General features: G+C 39.8%; 3 protein-coding genes across 3 annotated transcripts; all 3 read right to left on the minus strand.

The window, feature by feature from the left end:
- Nucleotides 1-9275: 9275 nt before the first annotated feature.
- On the minus strand, nt 9276-11160 carry LOC129239200 (retinol dehydrogenase 12). Its single transcript, XM_054874543.1, has 2 exons — nt 11038-11160; nt 9276-10967 (listed from the first exon to the last, which is right to left on the minus strand). Exon 2 carries the CDS (start codon nt 10957-10959, stop codon nt 9913-9915), a length of 1047 nt encoding a protein of 348 aa, XP_054730518.1. The 5' UTR covers nt 10960-10967; nt 11038-11160; the 3' UTR covers nt 9276-9912.
- A 1250-nt stretch (nt 11161-12410) lies between these two features.
- LOC129237232 (retinol dehydrogenase 12-like) lies at nt 12411-14039 on the minus strand. Its single transcript, XM_054871815.1, has 2 exons — nt 13718-14039; nt 12411-13630 (listed from the first exon to the last, which is right to left on the minus strand). Exon 2 carries the CDS (start codon nt 13617-13619, stop codon nt 12564-12566), a length of 1056 nt encoding a protein of 351 aa, XP_054727790.1. The 5' UTR covers nt 13620-13630; nt 13718-14039; the 3' UTR covers nt 12411-12563.
- A 324-nt stretch (nt 14040-14363) lies between these two features.
- LOC129237233 (retinol dehydrogenase 12-like) lies at nt 14364-15419 on the minus strand. Its single transcript, XM_054871816.1, has one exon. It carries the CDS (start codon nt 15417-15419, stop codon nt 14364-14366), a length of 1056 nt encoding a protein of 351 aa, XP_054727791.1.
- Nucleotides 15420-16851: the final 1432 nt, after the last annotated feature.

Here is a 16851-nt window from a genome sequence, read left to right on the forward strand (position 1 = left end):
TATATTTGTATATAATATACAGGTGTATGTAAGTATTTAACGGCATGCAATGAGTGTTATGACAACTGTCACATTCAACGAAGGTCCAAATCCCTTAACTCTCAACTCAATACAACTTAATTTTGAAACGAAATATTACTAAAGCGACTTGCATCTGTATGTGTGTACTTAGTCTATATATGTATGCATGTATTCAAAATGCAGATTTATTTGCATGCATTTGGCGGCATAAAAATGCAAATCTCATTCGTCATCTGCCGCACTACCTATTTTTAGAGGCGCGCACCGAGTGGAACCGGCCCTCTTATGACTATTACTTGCCTTGGTAAAACTTGTGAATTTGTGCAACGCTGATTTGCTGAACAACGCCATAACTCAAAAATTAAAAAAATCGAAAAAACGGCTTCAAAGCTTTCAATTTACTATGCCTCCCTAAGTAAAAAATAAGGGAACATTTTCTTCTAATGAGATATTGTTAATAGCTGACGCCATGAGTTTTTAGTAAAGTAGCGAGTTAGCGTAAAGGAAGAACTGCTATCCATTTTTGCATACTTTTGTAAACAAAATTTTTGGATTATGACGTTCATCCAACAAATGAGCGATATTCTGTGACTTTTCACGGCGACTTTTTCAAGCTAATTTACATATATTTTGTTTATTTGTTCATGCCGTTAAGGAGCAAGGAGAGTGACTTGCGAGGTGCGAGTACATACAGCATTCATAAGTGAATATTCACATGAAGCCTTTCAGAAACTGTGTCCAAGTTTGTTCTCACCACTTTCCTATATTGGGTATACAGCTGTCGTTCCATCGAACCTTAGTAACTTAGTATCCCAGCTCTTGTCATTAATAGCGGAACACAACTTTTTGCTCCTCAATAACAGTGACCACCGCCCCGATTTTCATGACCTGAAACCTTTTTGTATCCTTAAAGACATCGTAGGACAATAAGACATCTCTCTCCGAGCTCTGGAAATGTTTTACTCTACAAAAGAGTTACATCGCCATCAAACTCTGGTTTTCCTAAACATGACTGCTTAACAGAATTTGTGCAGTATTTATGGAGGCACATATACTATGTAGTATATAATTACCACCTGCATGTTGAGGAACTACTGTTTTGGTATTTCATCCTGGCTACCTCGAAGCTTCCTGTATTTGAAGAGCGACGATTATGGCTGGATGGTCACTATGGGTGTAGTGTTTACTGACCCGTTCCATTTATTGCTTTGGTTATACTCGTACCTACATATGTACATACATACATATATATATGTATATCGATGGTTTTCGAGAAAAGCGACGCAACTCAAAATTAACTCAAATTCGGAGTTTTGCCGTTAAAAGTAAAAATCAACTACAGAGTTTATATATTTTTATCTGGAAAAGCGTCATAAGCGAATCTTGAAGCAATTCAGAGAGATGGCGTTAGTGTCGTTTTGTCAGGTGATCGAATTGGCGCGTCAATTATCTAGAAAACTGACCCATCTCAGTATTTTGTATTTTTGAATTGTGTCACTTTTCTTGAAAACCATCGATATGTCTAAGGGTTCTAACCCATTGCAGGGTTTCTATTACTAAATAATTCATTCGGTAGGAGAAAGTCTTAACTCCAAAAATTTAAAATTCGCTGCAACGAAACTCCACAAAACACAGAATCTTTTCAAAATAATGCCATTATTTACAAACATTTGTCTAATTAACATATGTACATATGTAAATAGTTTAACCAAAAACTATTTTTACGATTACCGCTGGGAAATTGCAAAAAGGAAATTACAAATGCAGACAATGCGCTGCCAAATAGAACTTTACGCTAGTCGAAACTTTGAAGAGCTCCAAGCGCATGAATCAAAACTGTCATTAGGTATTCTCTCATATGTTTTTACATACATACATATGTACATATAATGATAGTAGTCGAAGCAAGTCAAGTGAAGTATGCGTGTATTGAGCCAGCACCTCTGCATTACTGGTAAATTTATATATGTATGCACATATGTATGTTTTATATTATTATATTTATACATATTTTTATGTATGTATGCATGTGCATATTGGTACATATGTATATACATATATATGTATGCATGATGTGTATGAAATTACACGTGATACTACGTACGAGTTTATACTCACTCACTGATCAAATGATCGATGAAAATTAAGTGCGTGTAAAGTCAAATAAAAGAGCAGCTTTAATAATTATTGGAACTGCATTCGTTAAATATATGTACATATGTATGTATGTACGTATCTTACATAGATACCGTCAATACAGACGGCATGCACGATTCATACTGTTCGCTAAGGGTGCACCTCATTCGGGACCACGCACAGTCAGTATTACTACTAAACTGGACTTGCGAGACAGTACACCTACGTACTAAACCCTAACTCCGACATCTGTTGCTTTAGTTTGCCCTGCGGTACCGCCGTTTAAGCATTGCATGGCAGGGCCAAGCTAGCCATTATGGCTCTTCATTTGTATTTCTCTCTCCGTCTACCCTTCATTACTTCTTTGTCTTCGTTCCTTACTGCTTTCCCATTCCTTTTTCCGCAGTTCCTGTAACGCATTTGCGGACCATTCTTTCATCTTGGCCCACACCAATTTCGACTGCAGCATGTGATCTACAATGTTGCCCGGGGTTATTTTTTCTTTTATGATTTCTTCAATGCACATTCTTTCAGATGCGTATCTCGGGCAGGAGAAGAAGACATGTTCCACGTTCTCACTACCGTTGCCGTTGCCGTAACGAGCAGTCAGCTGCGTCCTCGTGGCCGAGTCTTTGGAGATACTCTCTATAGCATCCATGCCCCGTTAGGAACTGTGTGAGATAGTAATCTGTGTCACTATGTCCTCTCTCAACCCAGGCCTGTACGCTTCTGATAAGTTTATGCGTCCGTCTCCCTTTTGTCGCTTGGTCCCAGCGAGTATATACATATGTATGTATGTATGTATATGCGTAGACTCTATGCACACCAAACTGCATATTTTCCATCTACATATATTTGAACCTACATAGTGTATACAAATGTACATATCGTTGGCTATTTGCAGTCTACACTATCTGTGTGCATGCATCCGTATCCACAGTGTGCCAGAAGGTAGAAATTAATGCATAACCCGGCTCTTCTACCAACTGTATCTTTTTTCTTTGCTTCTGGTATTGCTTTTGCTGCTGTTCGAAATATTTTGCTGCAGTGTCCGCTGTGCCTTCATGAAAAATGGCAAATATGTGTGTATGTATATACAGTGGCTCACAGCTTATTTTATGCAGTGCATAGTCTCAAATCCCAAGCTTTATAACTACAAAACTAAGAAGAATATGAAAAAGAAATTGGGACCATTAAAAAGATAAAAAACTCATGTTTAGAAAAATAATTTCATTTATTGTGAAAATATGTATTTAAATAACATAAAACAACCAAAATCAAAAATACTGCATAATTTCAGGTCACAGCTTATTTTATGCAGTCGCTTCTTTGTACAACGGTACTTAAATATTACGTTATTTAAGAGTAGTAGGCGTATGTAATATCATCGCTTATTTATAAAATTACTTTGTATTCGCTTTTTAGTTTGATTTTAGTATTTGAAGTGTCAATTAATGTGATTAATAAAATGGGTCCGCGAACAACGATAGGTCAACGTGAATTGGTTATTCACCATTTCAAAAACGGCCAATCGCAGCGAAAAATAGCAGAAATAGTTAACATTAACGCCCCTACAGTACAAAAAATCATCGAGCGCTTCGTCCATGAAAATCGTGTACATAATAAGGGCAGGGAACCACCAAACAAAATTTTCAGTGACACTGATGAGCGAACTATTGTAAGAAGGATAAAAGCTAATCCACGACTCTCGGCTCCGAAACTGACCTCTGCAGTTCAATCTGACCTCGGTAAACAATGTAGTGTGGAAACTGTTCGCCGTATTCTGCGCAAACACGATTTTCATGGCCGAGTAGCACGTAAAAGACCTTTTATCAGCCCAAAAAATAGACTTTGCCGACTTAGATTTGCCAATGAGCATGTTTCAGAGACGTCAGAGTACTGGAATTCTGTTATTTTCGCAGATGAATCGAAATTCAACATATTCGGCTCGGATGGGATGTCCTATGTTTGGCGAAAACCAAATAAGGAACTCAATAAAGAAACTAATATCCGGAAACATAAGATTTCTAACAAAATCGACCTAAAGGAGGCGCTGAAAACGGAGTGGACGAATATTTCGCCAGATATTAAAAAAAAAATGGTGACATCAATGCAAAATCGCTTTAAATCTGTTATAGACAACAAGGGTTATCATACCAAATATTAAAAATACTTCAAATTATGTTTAATATTAAGTTTTTTATAATTATAAGTAACTGCATAAAATAAGCTGTGATCTGAAATTAACCAGTATTTTTGGTTTTCGTAGTTTAAAGTTATTTAAATATATATTTTCACAATAAATGAAGTTATTTTGTTAAATTTGAGTTTTTTATCTTTTTAATGGTACCAATTTCTTTTTCAAATTCTTCTTAGTTTTGTAGTTATAAAGCTTGGGATTTGAGACTATGCACTGCATAAAATAAGCTGTGAGCCACTGTATGTACATACATACATCCATACAGACACTGCCGGATGACTGTAGTGTTCATATTCATGTACAATGGAAAAAAACAGAGCGAAAACAACGCAGAACCGCTACTAAACAAAACGAATTATAAGCAATGGAATTTTCCACTCGTTTTATGTGAAATTTGCGCTGAGTGTATTAACCCCCTTGTTGCTACAGCAACTCAGCTAGAAAAAAATGCATACGAGTCAAGTATTTCGTTCTGAAAAACTACCCTTAAACATTCCGACTGTTTGATCGAAAATTAGTGGAAAATTTTGCTGTTCTAAAAGGCTATCATACCAGGCAGGCCATGCAAAATTGAAACGTGGTTACTACTTAGCTAAACGTTTGCTTAAAACTTGATAGGTTTAACTGTAGGCATGTTTGTGCACACCGTCGTGCTGAATATTCTTGGCGCTCAATTCGTCTAAGGGCTGAAACTGAGGTTTCGAGAACTTTCATTGAAATATGTTGAGAATAACTTGTCAACATAGATTCAACATTTCTTTGTCAACATGCATATACATATACACATACGTTTATATACATTGCGCATGGTGCTATATTTACATTATTCTACTAACATTTTCATTGCGCGAACTATTCAACATTCTATGTCAATAAACATTATCTCAATTGCTGTAAAGATACATACATAGGTATCTGTTAAAACGGCTGTGAGTGATTTGCGAAAGTGGCCCTGGAATATCTACTTTTAAACTGGTACTGATTAAAAATCAATTATTCACATCTGTCTCACTGGCTTTCAGCGAGTTAATACAGAAAGAAAAATATCGTTTTGTAGTTTATTAAATTGCAGGCGCTCATAAGTAACTCCAACACAGATGGTGTCACTGTTTGTGGAGACACAGTTTTTGCGCTGTGCTCGCTCGTACTTGTTGCTTCATGTATACTACGGATGTGTATGTATGTATGTGTGTATATCTGTATACGCATATAAAACAATGCATGTACGTACATATGTATATAAGCATGTAAGCAACGTATTTTGTACATTTTCTGCTTGTTGGGTGAATTCGTCCAATGAATAGATTCGCAAACGCTCAACGCGACACTAAGTACAAATGAATTAAACCGAGGTAAAATTAATAAAATCACGTTCTACACTGTAGAGTATGCAATGCATGCCTGTATATACATATACATATGTACATATGTGGTTGTATATAGATTTACATATCTGTTTAAAACTGTAACAATGTGTGCATGGCTTTACTCGGTGATTGCATTTCATAATCCAATTATAATAGATTAATAAAAATTAGTTTTTACGTCGTTTTATGGAATAACTGCAAACTGAGTAAAGTAAATATAAGTCATAAAATATATATATGTATATATGTATGTGTGTATGTACATATGTATGTAAAGAAGGCTGAAGGCAGCTAAGCGCGGCTAAAAATAGTAACTCCCTTAAATGCATGAACTACACACATGATTCGCTTTTTCAGATTTTAGCTTTGAAGTGTATATACATATGTATGTACATGCCTATGTATGTTATTTAGGTCAGCATGACAGTAGGAATCAGAGATCAGAGTTTACAGCGAGCAGAACGATCGCCTCTGAACATTGCCAGAAATCTGCCTGCCGTAAATGTTTCTGTACAGATCACTTAAGCTTTTTTGACTTCAGACTTAAAACTACTTCTATAAACATACCTCATAACTCATACTTCACATACACTCGGCAGTAAAAGGTGGTCTGGTACAATTGTCATTCTCTATTCCCTTAATTATATACAGCCATTTTAACATTTTCAGGGTTGGGAGAGTGAAAAAATTTATGTAGGTATGGAGTCGTATATGAAGCCTTAAAATGTTTAAATGGCTAGAAAATATCCAAAAAACAAAAAAAAAAAAACTGCACTAGTTGAGAGGAAAAGTACGAGAAAAAGGTTTGCTGATATTTTGCATAATTAAATTAAAAATTCGGAATTTTTTGAAAATTTTTACTATATACATACATATATACTTTTGGAAAAGTATACTAGTAGCAAGTAAATTCTTATTTCGAAATAAACTTCGCTCGCGAGCTTTTTTCAGAAATTCATTTATTTGTATTAAGTTTTTTAAAAGAAGACTCTATAGCGGCTGAACTCCTGAAATAAGGTGGTGAGGAGTTACATAAGTGCCTCCACCATTTAATAATAGACGTACGACGGAAAAAGAATGCATAATCTTCCCAGTACACAAAAAAGGTGGTAAGAGAGTATGCGATAACTATCGTGGTATCTCACTGCTTAACACGGCCTACAAGCTCTTTACAAATGTTCTCTATGAACGAATCAACGAATATGCTGAAAGAATAATTGAAGTCTACCAATGCGGATTTCGTAGAAGCAACTCTACAATCGACCAATGTTTTGTTCTTAGCCAAATGTTTGAAAAACACTATGAATACGGGCTAGATGTTCACTGCCTGTTCATTGATTTCAAACAAGCCTTCGACAGTGTTAAAAGAGATAGGATCCAGCACATATTGCTTATTCTTGGAATACCTGCCAAACTAATAAGGCTCGTTAGCACAACGCTCACAAATACACAAGCAAAAGTGATCATTCAAGGGAAGCTCACAGAGTCGTTCCCTATTGAAACAGGTGTAAAACAAGGTGATGCCTTATCAACAGTCATATTCAATTTGTGCAGCATCAAGCGAAGTCAACAAAGGTGGTACCTTGATAACTAAAACAACCCAAATATGTGCTTATGCAGATGACATCGCTATTCTCTCAAGAAATAGGAATGAGTTAAAAGAAATGTTTTTAAAAATTAACAAAATTGCGAACGATTTTTGTAAACGAGGGCAAAACCAAATATCTGTTGAAATCGAGGCGGCCTGCACAGATGCCAAATTTCCATGTGTACTTTTGAAGCAGTGCAGCATTTTAAGTACCTAGGAGTTATGTTCGCATGTAGCGGTGATTCAACTTCCGCCGTCAGGGATCGCATCAACGCAACCAACAAAGCGTATTACGCCCACCTTAACTTATTCAAGTCCCCAGTTTTGTCTAAAGCTACAAAGTTCACTATGTACAAGACCCTTATTCGACCAATCCTAACATATGGTTGTGAGGTATGGACTCTTAAGGTTGATGATTGTGCTCAGTTTGTTCGCATGGAAAGAAAAATTTTAAGTAAGATCTTTGGCCCAATAAGAATGGATGATGGTACCTAAAGAATCCGATTGAACTCTGAACTGAACGATCTAACTCAAAACGAGACAGCTGTGCGTTTTGTTAAAGCGCAGCGCATAAGATGGCTAGGACATATGATCCCTATGCCTGCTGACTGTACCGTGAAGAAAGCCTTGACAGGAAAGCTAATGGGCGTGAAGGCCAAAGGCAGACCGAGGAACCGTTGGATGGACGCACTGAACCACAATCTTAAGAAGCTGGGAATACGTAACTACGAAGCAACAGCTCAAGATAGACCGCTTTGGAGGAGCATTTTGAAGGAAGCTTTGACGCACCCCGCGTTGTAACGCTATGAATTAAGAAGTTTTTTAAACTTATTGTACGCTGTTCAAATTCCTAATCCTATTAAAATACTGAATTACTTACATTTAAGCTTGCGTTTTTCCCCATTTTCGAAACAGTTTTCCAACTTTATTTCCGAAACGACCTTCAGTTCACGCAACGCGTTACGCTGAATCACTTCTATGAATGTGAAACTGTTTCCCCCTAAGTGGAGTTTTTATGATAGTTTATTGCGTACTTACGCATTCCTGATTCGGCTACGACGGCATTCGAAAAAAAGAATTCAGCTAGAGCAGGCTGACGCTTTTCTAATTACGAGTCAAAATTTCAAGAAACTCAGAGGAGAACTGAGTGAAATGGAGAACTTTTACTGCAAGAATTTAGCCAGAGCAGCGGCTCATTTGGAAGATATGTATTTTTAAATTATCTGGATTTTTCATTATTAGATGGAATAAATATCGGGCCACTACTCCAATTTCTTGTGTAGTATTATAAAAGACTTTTGAGATATGTTTCACGTTGGAAAAAGTTTGCCTTTGTCTGCCTAGAGTAAAAATAATGCCACGTTTTGAGCTTCAGAATATCGCTAAGATGCTGATGTGAAAGATAGATACTGGCATATCTACTGCGTTTGAAATAAATATTTATAAACAAGGAGAATGGCGACACATTTAAAAATCTATTTCAAAATGCGAATACTACTTTCTCTTTTTCTATCGGCTATAAAATTCTGCCTATTTTATCAGCTTGCCATTGTCAACTGTTTTTTTTTTGCTGGCACCAAATCAAAATATTAACAGCTGCGAATAATCCATTCATAGCGTGTTTAATTTCTGCAATGATTTCCAACCCATCTGCTGTTCTGTTCCACTTAGCCAAAGTTGAGCAGAACAAACGGTGGGTGGCGCTGAGTTGTGCCGATTAGGTCGATTGCATTCATCTCAGTGTACATATATAATTTAAATAAATAGTCAGCTCATGAATAACGAATGTCCCGTTGAGTGCAAGGTGCAAGGGCACGATTTATTCTCGGCCACTCACAGAATTGAGCTGCGCAAGCGATCCTCAGAGGCGGCAGGGCTACAGGGCTACAGGGCTGACTGGTAGCCGCGTATACCAAAGCAAACGTTTTTACAATACTATTTCGATTGAATAAAAAGCAATAAGTCTGCGAGCAAAATTTTTATTGAATGAGTTCGAAGAAGCACTGACTCAGTACGACTTTGCAAGTCCATCAAAAAAACATATTCAATGCACTTGGAGAGATACTTATGTATGTATGTATGTATGTACATCCAAGACCCATTTACATATACATAAATGTAAGCAAACAGTATATAAACATTACACATATGCACCTACTTGTGTACGTGCAGATGATAGTTGTTTATTTACGGTATTTGTGGATGAAAATTTTTGGATTGATGAACAACAAAATACGCTAACCGCGAGACGAATAGAGGACTGAGCGTGAAAGCACATTTGAGCGGCCCACTCGTCATTTGCTCTATGGGGGCGTGTGCTCGCATGCGTTGGCCATTGTTTACCGCTTTGTGAGGAATCAATTTATCAACCGAATCGAGTGCCAAGCGGTGTGCGGAGAGCCGCCGAATATGTATTGCTAATCTTCATACCGGCACATCTTTTCACAAATAAATTTTCTTGTTATATAAACCGTTTATTAAATTTATTTATTGCTTTTTCATTCACTACACACATTGTACCAATATATTTCCCTCATACATATCTACGTGCATACATACATACATATATGTATATTAGTAGTAATTAAATGTAAAGCCAACTAAGAGCGCACGCCATTCACTGTCACCGATTCCATTTCGCTGCTCTTCGCGCCCTCCTTGAGTCCCACCAACCTCTCGCTCTCTGTCCACAACCAATCAGCCGTTTCTTTACACTTCGCCCACGGTAAAAGCGGCCAACGTATTGAATCGCTGTAGTAGCCGCCTGAAGATTGCTGCAGCGCGGGATCGAGCGCTAAGCGGAGCTGAGTTTGTGCGCCGTCCTCCGGCGACTTCCACAAGAATTGCACGAGATAGTGCAACAAGCCAAAGCATGGGAACTTAATGTGACGCACGAGTTCCGTGCGCACCACGCCGGGATGACAGCAATTCACCGTAACGCCAGTGCTTTCTAACAGCTCAGCCAACTTGCGTGTAAACAACACATTAGCCAATTTGCTCTGCGAATAGGCGCCAAAGAAGCTCGAGTAGCTGCGTTCACTATTCAAGTCATTGCGTTTGATGCGCCCAAAAATGTACATGGCCGAGCTTATAACTACAATGCGACTAGGCGCGGACGCCTTCAGGCGTTCCAGGAGCAGGTTCGTCAGCAAAAAGTGCCCAAGATGGTTCACACCCAACTGCTGTTCGAAACCATCGACGGTGAGTTTGCGAGGTGTAGCCATGATGCCGGCGTTATTTACCAAAATATCCAAACGTTGCTCCTCGGCGAGAAAGCGTGCGGCAAACTGACGCACAGACTCCAACGATGCAAGATCTAGCGTACGGTTGTAGACATGCTGATTGCCTGTGCGCTCGACAATCTCCAGACGCGCGCCTTCACAACGCACTGCATCACGGCAAGCCATATAAACGCGACCGCCTCGACGTGCCAACTCCAAAGCAGTTGCCTTACCGATGCCTGTATTGCAGCCGGTTACAATTACCACCTTGCCATCTATCCGATTTTCTTTGCGATAACGTGGACCCTGTATGCACTTACGCAGCAGCCAGAGGAATAGCACTATGGCGAAAGCGACAAAAGCCGCAGGCAATATCCAAACCCAAATGCCGTGGAAACATAGTTTTTCCTCTTTCCCATCTGACATACTGCTATCTATATGTGAATGCGAATGAATATGTAAGTAAGCAAGTATTTGTTAGTGCGTTTTACTTAATAAACTAACTTTGTTTGATTAACGCGTGTACTTTGCGCCTTCAGTGGCGAACTTAAACTGACTTCCAAGTCGCAGCACACTCCAACTGGCGACGAAGCGTAATTTCCTCGCTCGCTGCTAAATGTAACCTGACAAGTCAACATGATCTGCGCGCGGTGTTCAACCGCCATAAACTCATATTATTGTGCTTTTTTGGAGGTGGTGAAAGTGGCGGTGGCCCTATATACAGAGGCCATAGTACAGAGGTACTAAAGGCAAACGATAGCCTAAATATTTCGGGCAGTTTTGTATTTAAATACAGTTGTCTTCCGCTGCAGTGGTCGCTAAGTGTAGCGTGTAAGCAACACCGCGTCAAATGCATACGCTTTTACTAACTGGTTTATAGCCACTGGCTAAAGTATAAAGATTGCTAAGGTAAAAGCGCTAAAGGCATTCTAGGCAACTTTGGTAAATGTTCTGAAATATACCCACACACCTACTCTCTTTTTGTGCTGCGACTTCGCAAACTCAATGTGGAAGTAAGAAGAATTTTATGAAGTACTGTGCTAACGCGAAACCAGCCTTCACGCTTGCACTACCCGCTTCGTTAGCAAATTTTCTAAAGTCGCTTTATGCGTTTTTACTTGCAAAATTGTTTCCATGATGACTGCTTAGTATTCCCGTCATGCCATCTGTGTTAGTGTTGGCATCTCGCATACTGGCAATTAAACGTCAATGCCATTGTAAGACCGTAGCTGGCAACCGGTTCTCCATGAACTTCCTCGCCACATTCGAGCAATGTTCAATTGTAGCTTGCTTGTTTATGAACAACAGTACAACAACGATATGTATATCGTTGCAATAAACGCTGAATGCAAACGTTCCAATTACTGCTGCTGGAACAAAACTTGGCCGCTTCGCAAACGGCTGCACCCTACAAACAGGCATAACGCCTGCGAATTGCTGATAAGAAGTGAATTTCGAAATGAGTTCAATGTCAAAACATGATACTCGTAACCGAGAAGCTCCAGTGAGTATTTGGTATTCACTGGTATAGATCACGGCGTACAGAATACTAACATTCTTGGGTAGAGATGAAGAGCGCGACAAAAATAAAACAAAAACAAAAACAAAAAACGAATCCAAAAAAAGATTCATATGGAAATGTTAGTGTTTTTTCAGTTCTATTTATACTTTTTTCGTTAGTGTTGGCGATCGAGCGCCGCGATTTGTTAGCACCGATGGTGTTGGCACAGCGTCAGCAATATTTGTTTACTTACTTGTTATGCACCAATTAGCAGAAGTCTTCAGTTGTACGGCCTAAAAAGTGTTTACAAGAAATTTATAAAAAATGCGCTTAATTTTTGTGAGTAAACTAAAGTTATTTATTATATTTTTATGCACTTATACAGACTTAGAGACTATGTGAATATGTATTGAAAGAAAAAAACTGCACGGAAAGCCCCATGCACACCCACTTGCTCTTTCTTTTACTTCTAATTTTCTTCCACTTACTCTCCCTCTTCCTCTGGCTTTCCTTTGCTCTATCACCTGCTTCACTGATTCACCACAATTGTTTGCACCACATTTTCTCCCTGCAACCCCACCAGTTTTTCACTCTCCTTCCACAACCAATCGGCCATCTCCTTGTCTTTAGCCTTCGACAATAACGGAAAGCGCATCAAGTCTGCGTAGTAGTCACCAGTGCACTTTTCCAGCGCTGGATCCAACGCCAGCCTCAACGTGGTCTGTGCACCTGCCTTGGGTGTTTTTACGAAGCAACCAAACAAGCGGAATGAAAAAGCTTGGAACCAGTGCTTGGACACGCTATATCGGCCTAATTCTGTGCGGACAATGCCCGGGTGAACACAGTTGACGGTCACTCCGGTATTTTTAAGCAACTCAGCCAGTTTTCGCGTGAACAAAATGTTAGCCAATTTGCTTTGGCAATAGGCACCCAAAAATTTTGAGTAGTTATTTTCACTATTCAAGTCATCCTTGTTGATGCGCCCGAAGATGTAAGCCGCTGAACTCACTACAACAATACGGCTGGGCGCGGCAGACTTTAGACGATCTAACAATAGGTTGGTCAACAGGAAATGACCCAGATGATTAACGCCAAACTGCTGTTCAAAGCCATCGACGGTGAGCTTGCGCGGCGTAGACATTATGCCGGCATTATTTATGAGAATATCCAAGCGTTGTTCTTCTGCGAAGAAACGTTCTGCAAACTGCCGCACCGACGGCAATGAAGACAAATCTAGCGTGCGGTTGAATACATTTTGATTCTGTGTACGTTCAATGATCTCTAAGCGAGCGGTCTCGCAACGTGCGGCATCGCGGCAAGCCATGTAAATGCGGCCACCACGACGCGCCAGCTCCATGGCGGTTTCCTTGCCGATGCCCGTATTGCAACCCGTCACAATTACCACCTTACCATCGATGCGGGTCTTCTTGCGATAGAAGGGACCTTGTACGCACTTGCGCAGCAGCCACATGACCAACCCAGCACCGATGCAACAGATAACAACAAGAACCAACCAGGCCCAGGGACCGCGAAAACACAATGATTTTTCCTCGTCTCCCAGAGGGCTCAGCACTTCATCGGACATACTTCTTCACTCTGTTTATGAAATTAAAAAATCACCGATTGTACAATAAGCCAAGTTAATATTAGCCGAGATTTAGCGTGCTTGCGATGAATACTTACAAAGCAACTTTCTTTAAGGTGCCGTTACAGCCAACTAACCAACTCACTACCAACTTCCATTGTCATCACTGCGCCACTTAGAGCGAGTAAGCTCGAATTTTAGTAGTTACTTTCAAATTTCGCTCCGTTGCGTAGTAATTTTATGGCTTTCTTTTAATAACCCACAGGCTAATACACTGCCTACTACGTCCGCCAACCGGCAAATACTAACGCCATGGCTTCGAAGTGGTGGCAATTGCGATGGAATGAGATACCAACACAAACAGATAAAATACCAGTTTTTCTGTTCGGTGTACGCCTTTCGCTGCCACTCAGAGCTGCAGCTCTTAAAGTAGAGGTAAGTTTTATTAATTTCGTTTTAATTTTTTCAGGTGTGCAAGTAATTAGCACCAAAATCTAGGCTAGAAGGCACGCTACAGTGCGCATGTAGATGGAAGATCATGGGGAAAAGATACGTGGGAGTTTCACTGCGATATGGGACTGTGCAGTTAGAAGCTATCTTTGAAAGTGTGCTCTGCAGTCTTGCATTTTAGTTGAATTTCACACACAGCAACATTTTTTATTCAATATTTTATTCTACAAACAAAATCGTTTCGCCAACCTCAACTTCTCTTGCTCAACTCTCTGCTCCCCGATTCTCGATTGTTCACACTGCGATTGTTTCAATGCGGTCACTATTGGGCATTTCCACCATCTTCTCACTCTCGCGCCACAACCAATCGGTCATCTTTTTATCTGTGGCCCATGGTGGCAGTGGCCATTGAATGTAGTAAGAATAATAGCCGCCAGTTGACCGTTCTAATTTGGGATCCAATGCCAAGCGCAGCGCAGTCTGTGCACCAGCTCGAGGTGTGCGAGCCACTGGGCTGAAAAGTTTATCCAGAATGAACCACAGCCATGCCGGTTTTTGATTTTGAAACATGAATTTAGTGCGCACGATGCCGGGATTACAGCTATTCACCGTTACGCTCGTACCATCCAGTATTTTCGATAGTTTGCGCGTGAAGAGAATATTAGCCAATTTACTATTGCTAAAGGAACCAAAGAATTTCGAATAACGCAGCTCGCTGTTCAGATCGTCTTTATTGATGCGCCCAAAGAGGTGCATGAAGGAGCTTATTACGATCACGCGGCTTGGTGCTGCAGCCTTCAAGCAGTCCAGCAATAGATTTGTCAGTAAGAAATGCCCCAAATGGTTGACACCAAATTGATACTCAAAACCATCGGCCGTAAGTGAACGAGAATTCGTCATAACATTCGCATTATTCACCAAAATATCTAAACGCTGTTCCTCCGCCGTAAACCGTGCGGTGAATTGACGCACAGACTCCAGGGAAGCCAGATCCAGCGCACGATTGTAGACTTGCTGATTGCCGGTGCTGTCGATGATCTCCAGACGCACAGCCTCGCAAAGCGCAGCATCGCAGCAGGCCATGTAAATGCGTGCTCCGCGTCGAGCCAGCTCCAATGCGATCTCTTTGCCAATACCCGCATTGCAACCAGTAATGATGACGACTTTGTCGTCGATGCGATTACGTTTGCGATAAAATGGACCTTGTATAATTTTGCGCAGAATATAGGCTATGAGAGCCACAAGAAAAACAATAAGAAATATTTGTATGGTCCAGGCCAGAGCACCGTGAAAGCAGAGTGTTTTAGGCGCGAGTGTCGAAGGTGTACTCAAGACAAGCTCCTCTGCCATGGCGGTGCAACTAAGCGTATGTTACTATACTGTCTATTTTCTTTTCTCACAAATGACCAGACTGGTTCAGGAGAACTTTTAAACTGATTTTAATATAACGTGTCCTTTTAAAATTTTGTCAGGCTTTTGGTAAACGTTTCGTGTTACCAACTACATATGCATGTGTTTTGGACATTTTGGTAAGATGTTGCCTTGACACATTTGAAAGTATTGGATATTTTTTTCTACTGCATCAAATTTTTCGCCTCTTCTTTAATGAATTATTAAATATTGCGTGTCTTGACGCTTCAACCTGTTTCGGCAGTCCAAGTTGTAATAAAAGAGTGTTTGGAGCTACGCCATGCTTGTGAAGTCGAGAAAAGCAAAATTATAGGTGCACGTTAAATAAACCATAATTTATAATTACAAACAATTAAAGCAACTTAAGAAACCTTTGCAACGGCTCCATACTGTGGCACTAATAAAAAGAGAAAACATGAAAAATAAGAAATATGTAAATCAAAAATGTATTTGCCTTGTTGCCCATTCGTATTAGATGAGGTGAATAACATTCATAGTTTCTCTGTTTTGATTCTGCAATTGAAGTGAAAGTTGTTTTTTTCTTTTTTTGTTGCCGCTTTGGTCGCGTGCGAGTATTCTCGCGTCACCATCGCAGCTTGCTTTCGCTCGTTTCGGCTCTCTGTTGAAGTTAAATATTTCCCTTGTATATAAATATGTAAATACGAGTATATCAAAGCAAACGGAGAGCAGCGAGCGCCAAAAGCCACAGTGGCCTGAAAAAAGTTTACGCTGCTTCCCCGTGTTTGGCTGCCTCGCATAACTTTAGGAGCCAACGAACGACCGTTCGCTCAAAAGGCTTTCCGCTGACTTTTGGAACTCTTTCACTTCAGTTTAAAGAGTTCTATTGTAAACATTGTAAATAATGAACAAATAAGTATTGGCCACTATTACTATCAGCTGGCCAATTGTCATTTAGTGTCCTTGAAGCACTGGAAAACACAACTCAGCCATAAACCTACAACCCTTGCGCACCACATTTCGGCCTCTCTGGAAATAACGAACTCATGCGGCACTATGAAATACGCGCACAAAGTGTAACACCCGATAAGCAGCGTAGTTCATTGTATATACATACATACTTATATTTACATGTGAATATACAGCATGAGTAGTAGTACACTGGAAAAACAAGCCTCAGTTCCAGGGGAATAAACTTGGGGGTGTTGCTTGTCTCACTTGGAACAAAGTTTTTCATATGGAGCTGTCGTGTTCTTCCGCACGTACACATCTAGGAGCAGTAAACCTATTGATTCCCATAAAAAATAGTGTACCAGTTTTCTAATTCTCTAATTCTCTTCTAATTTGGCTGCCTTTTACTTTGATTTTTCGTCTATGCGCTTTTATGACTCCCACTGCCTCTCTAGCAAGACAC

The sequence above is a fragment of the Anastrepha obliqua genome, chromosome 2 (genome assembly GCF_027943255.1).
Source record: "Anastrepha obliqua isolate idAnaObli1 chromosome 2, idAnaObli1_1.0, whole genome shotgun sequence".
Classification (NCBI taxonomy): Eukaryota; Metazoa; Arthropoda; class Insecta; order Diptera; family Tephritidae; genus Anastrepha; species Anastrepha obliqua.

What these genes read in the sequence shown, in the direction of transcription:
- LOC129239200 (XM_054874543.1), bottom strand. Translation starts at nt 10,959, where the DNA reads ATGTCAGATGGGAAAGAGGAAAAACTATGTTTCCACGGCATTTGGGTT.
- LOC129237232 (XM_054871815.1), bottom strand. Translation starts at nt 13,619, where the DNA reads ATGTCCGATGAAGTGCTGAGCCCTCTGGGAGACGAGGAAAAATCATTG.
- LOC129237233 (XM_054871816.1), bottom strand. Translation starts at nt 15,419, where the DNA reads ATGGCAGAGGAGCTTGTCTTGAGTACACCTTCGACACTCGCGCCTAAA.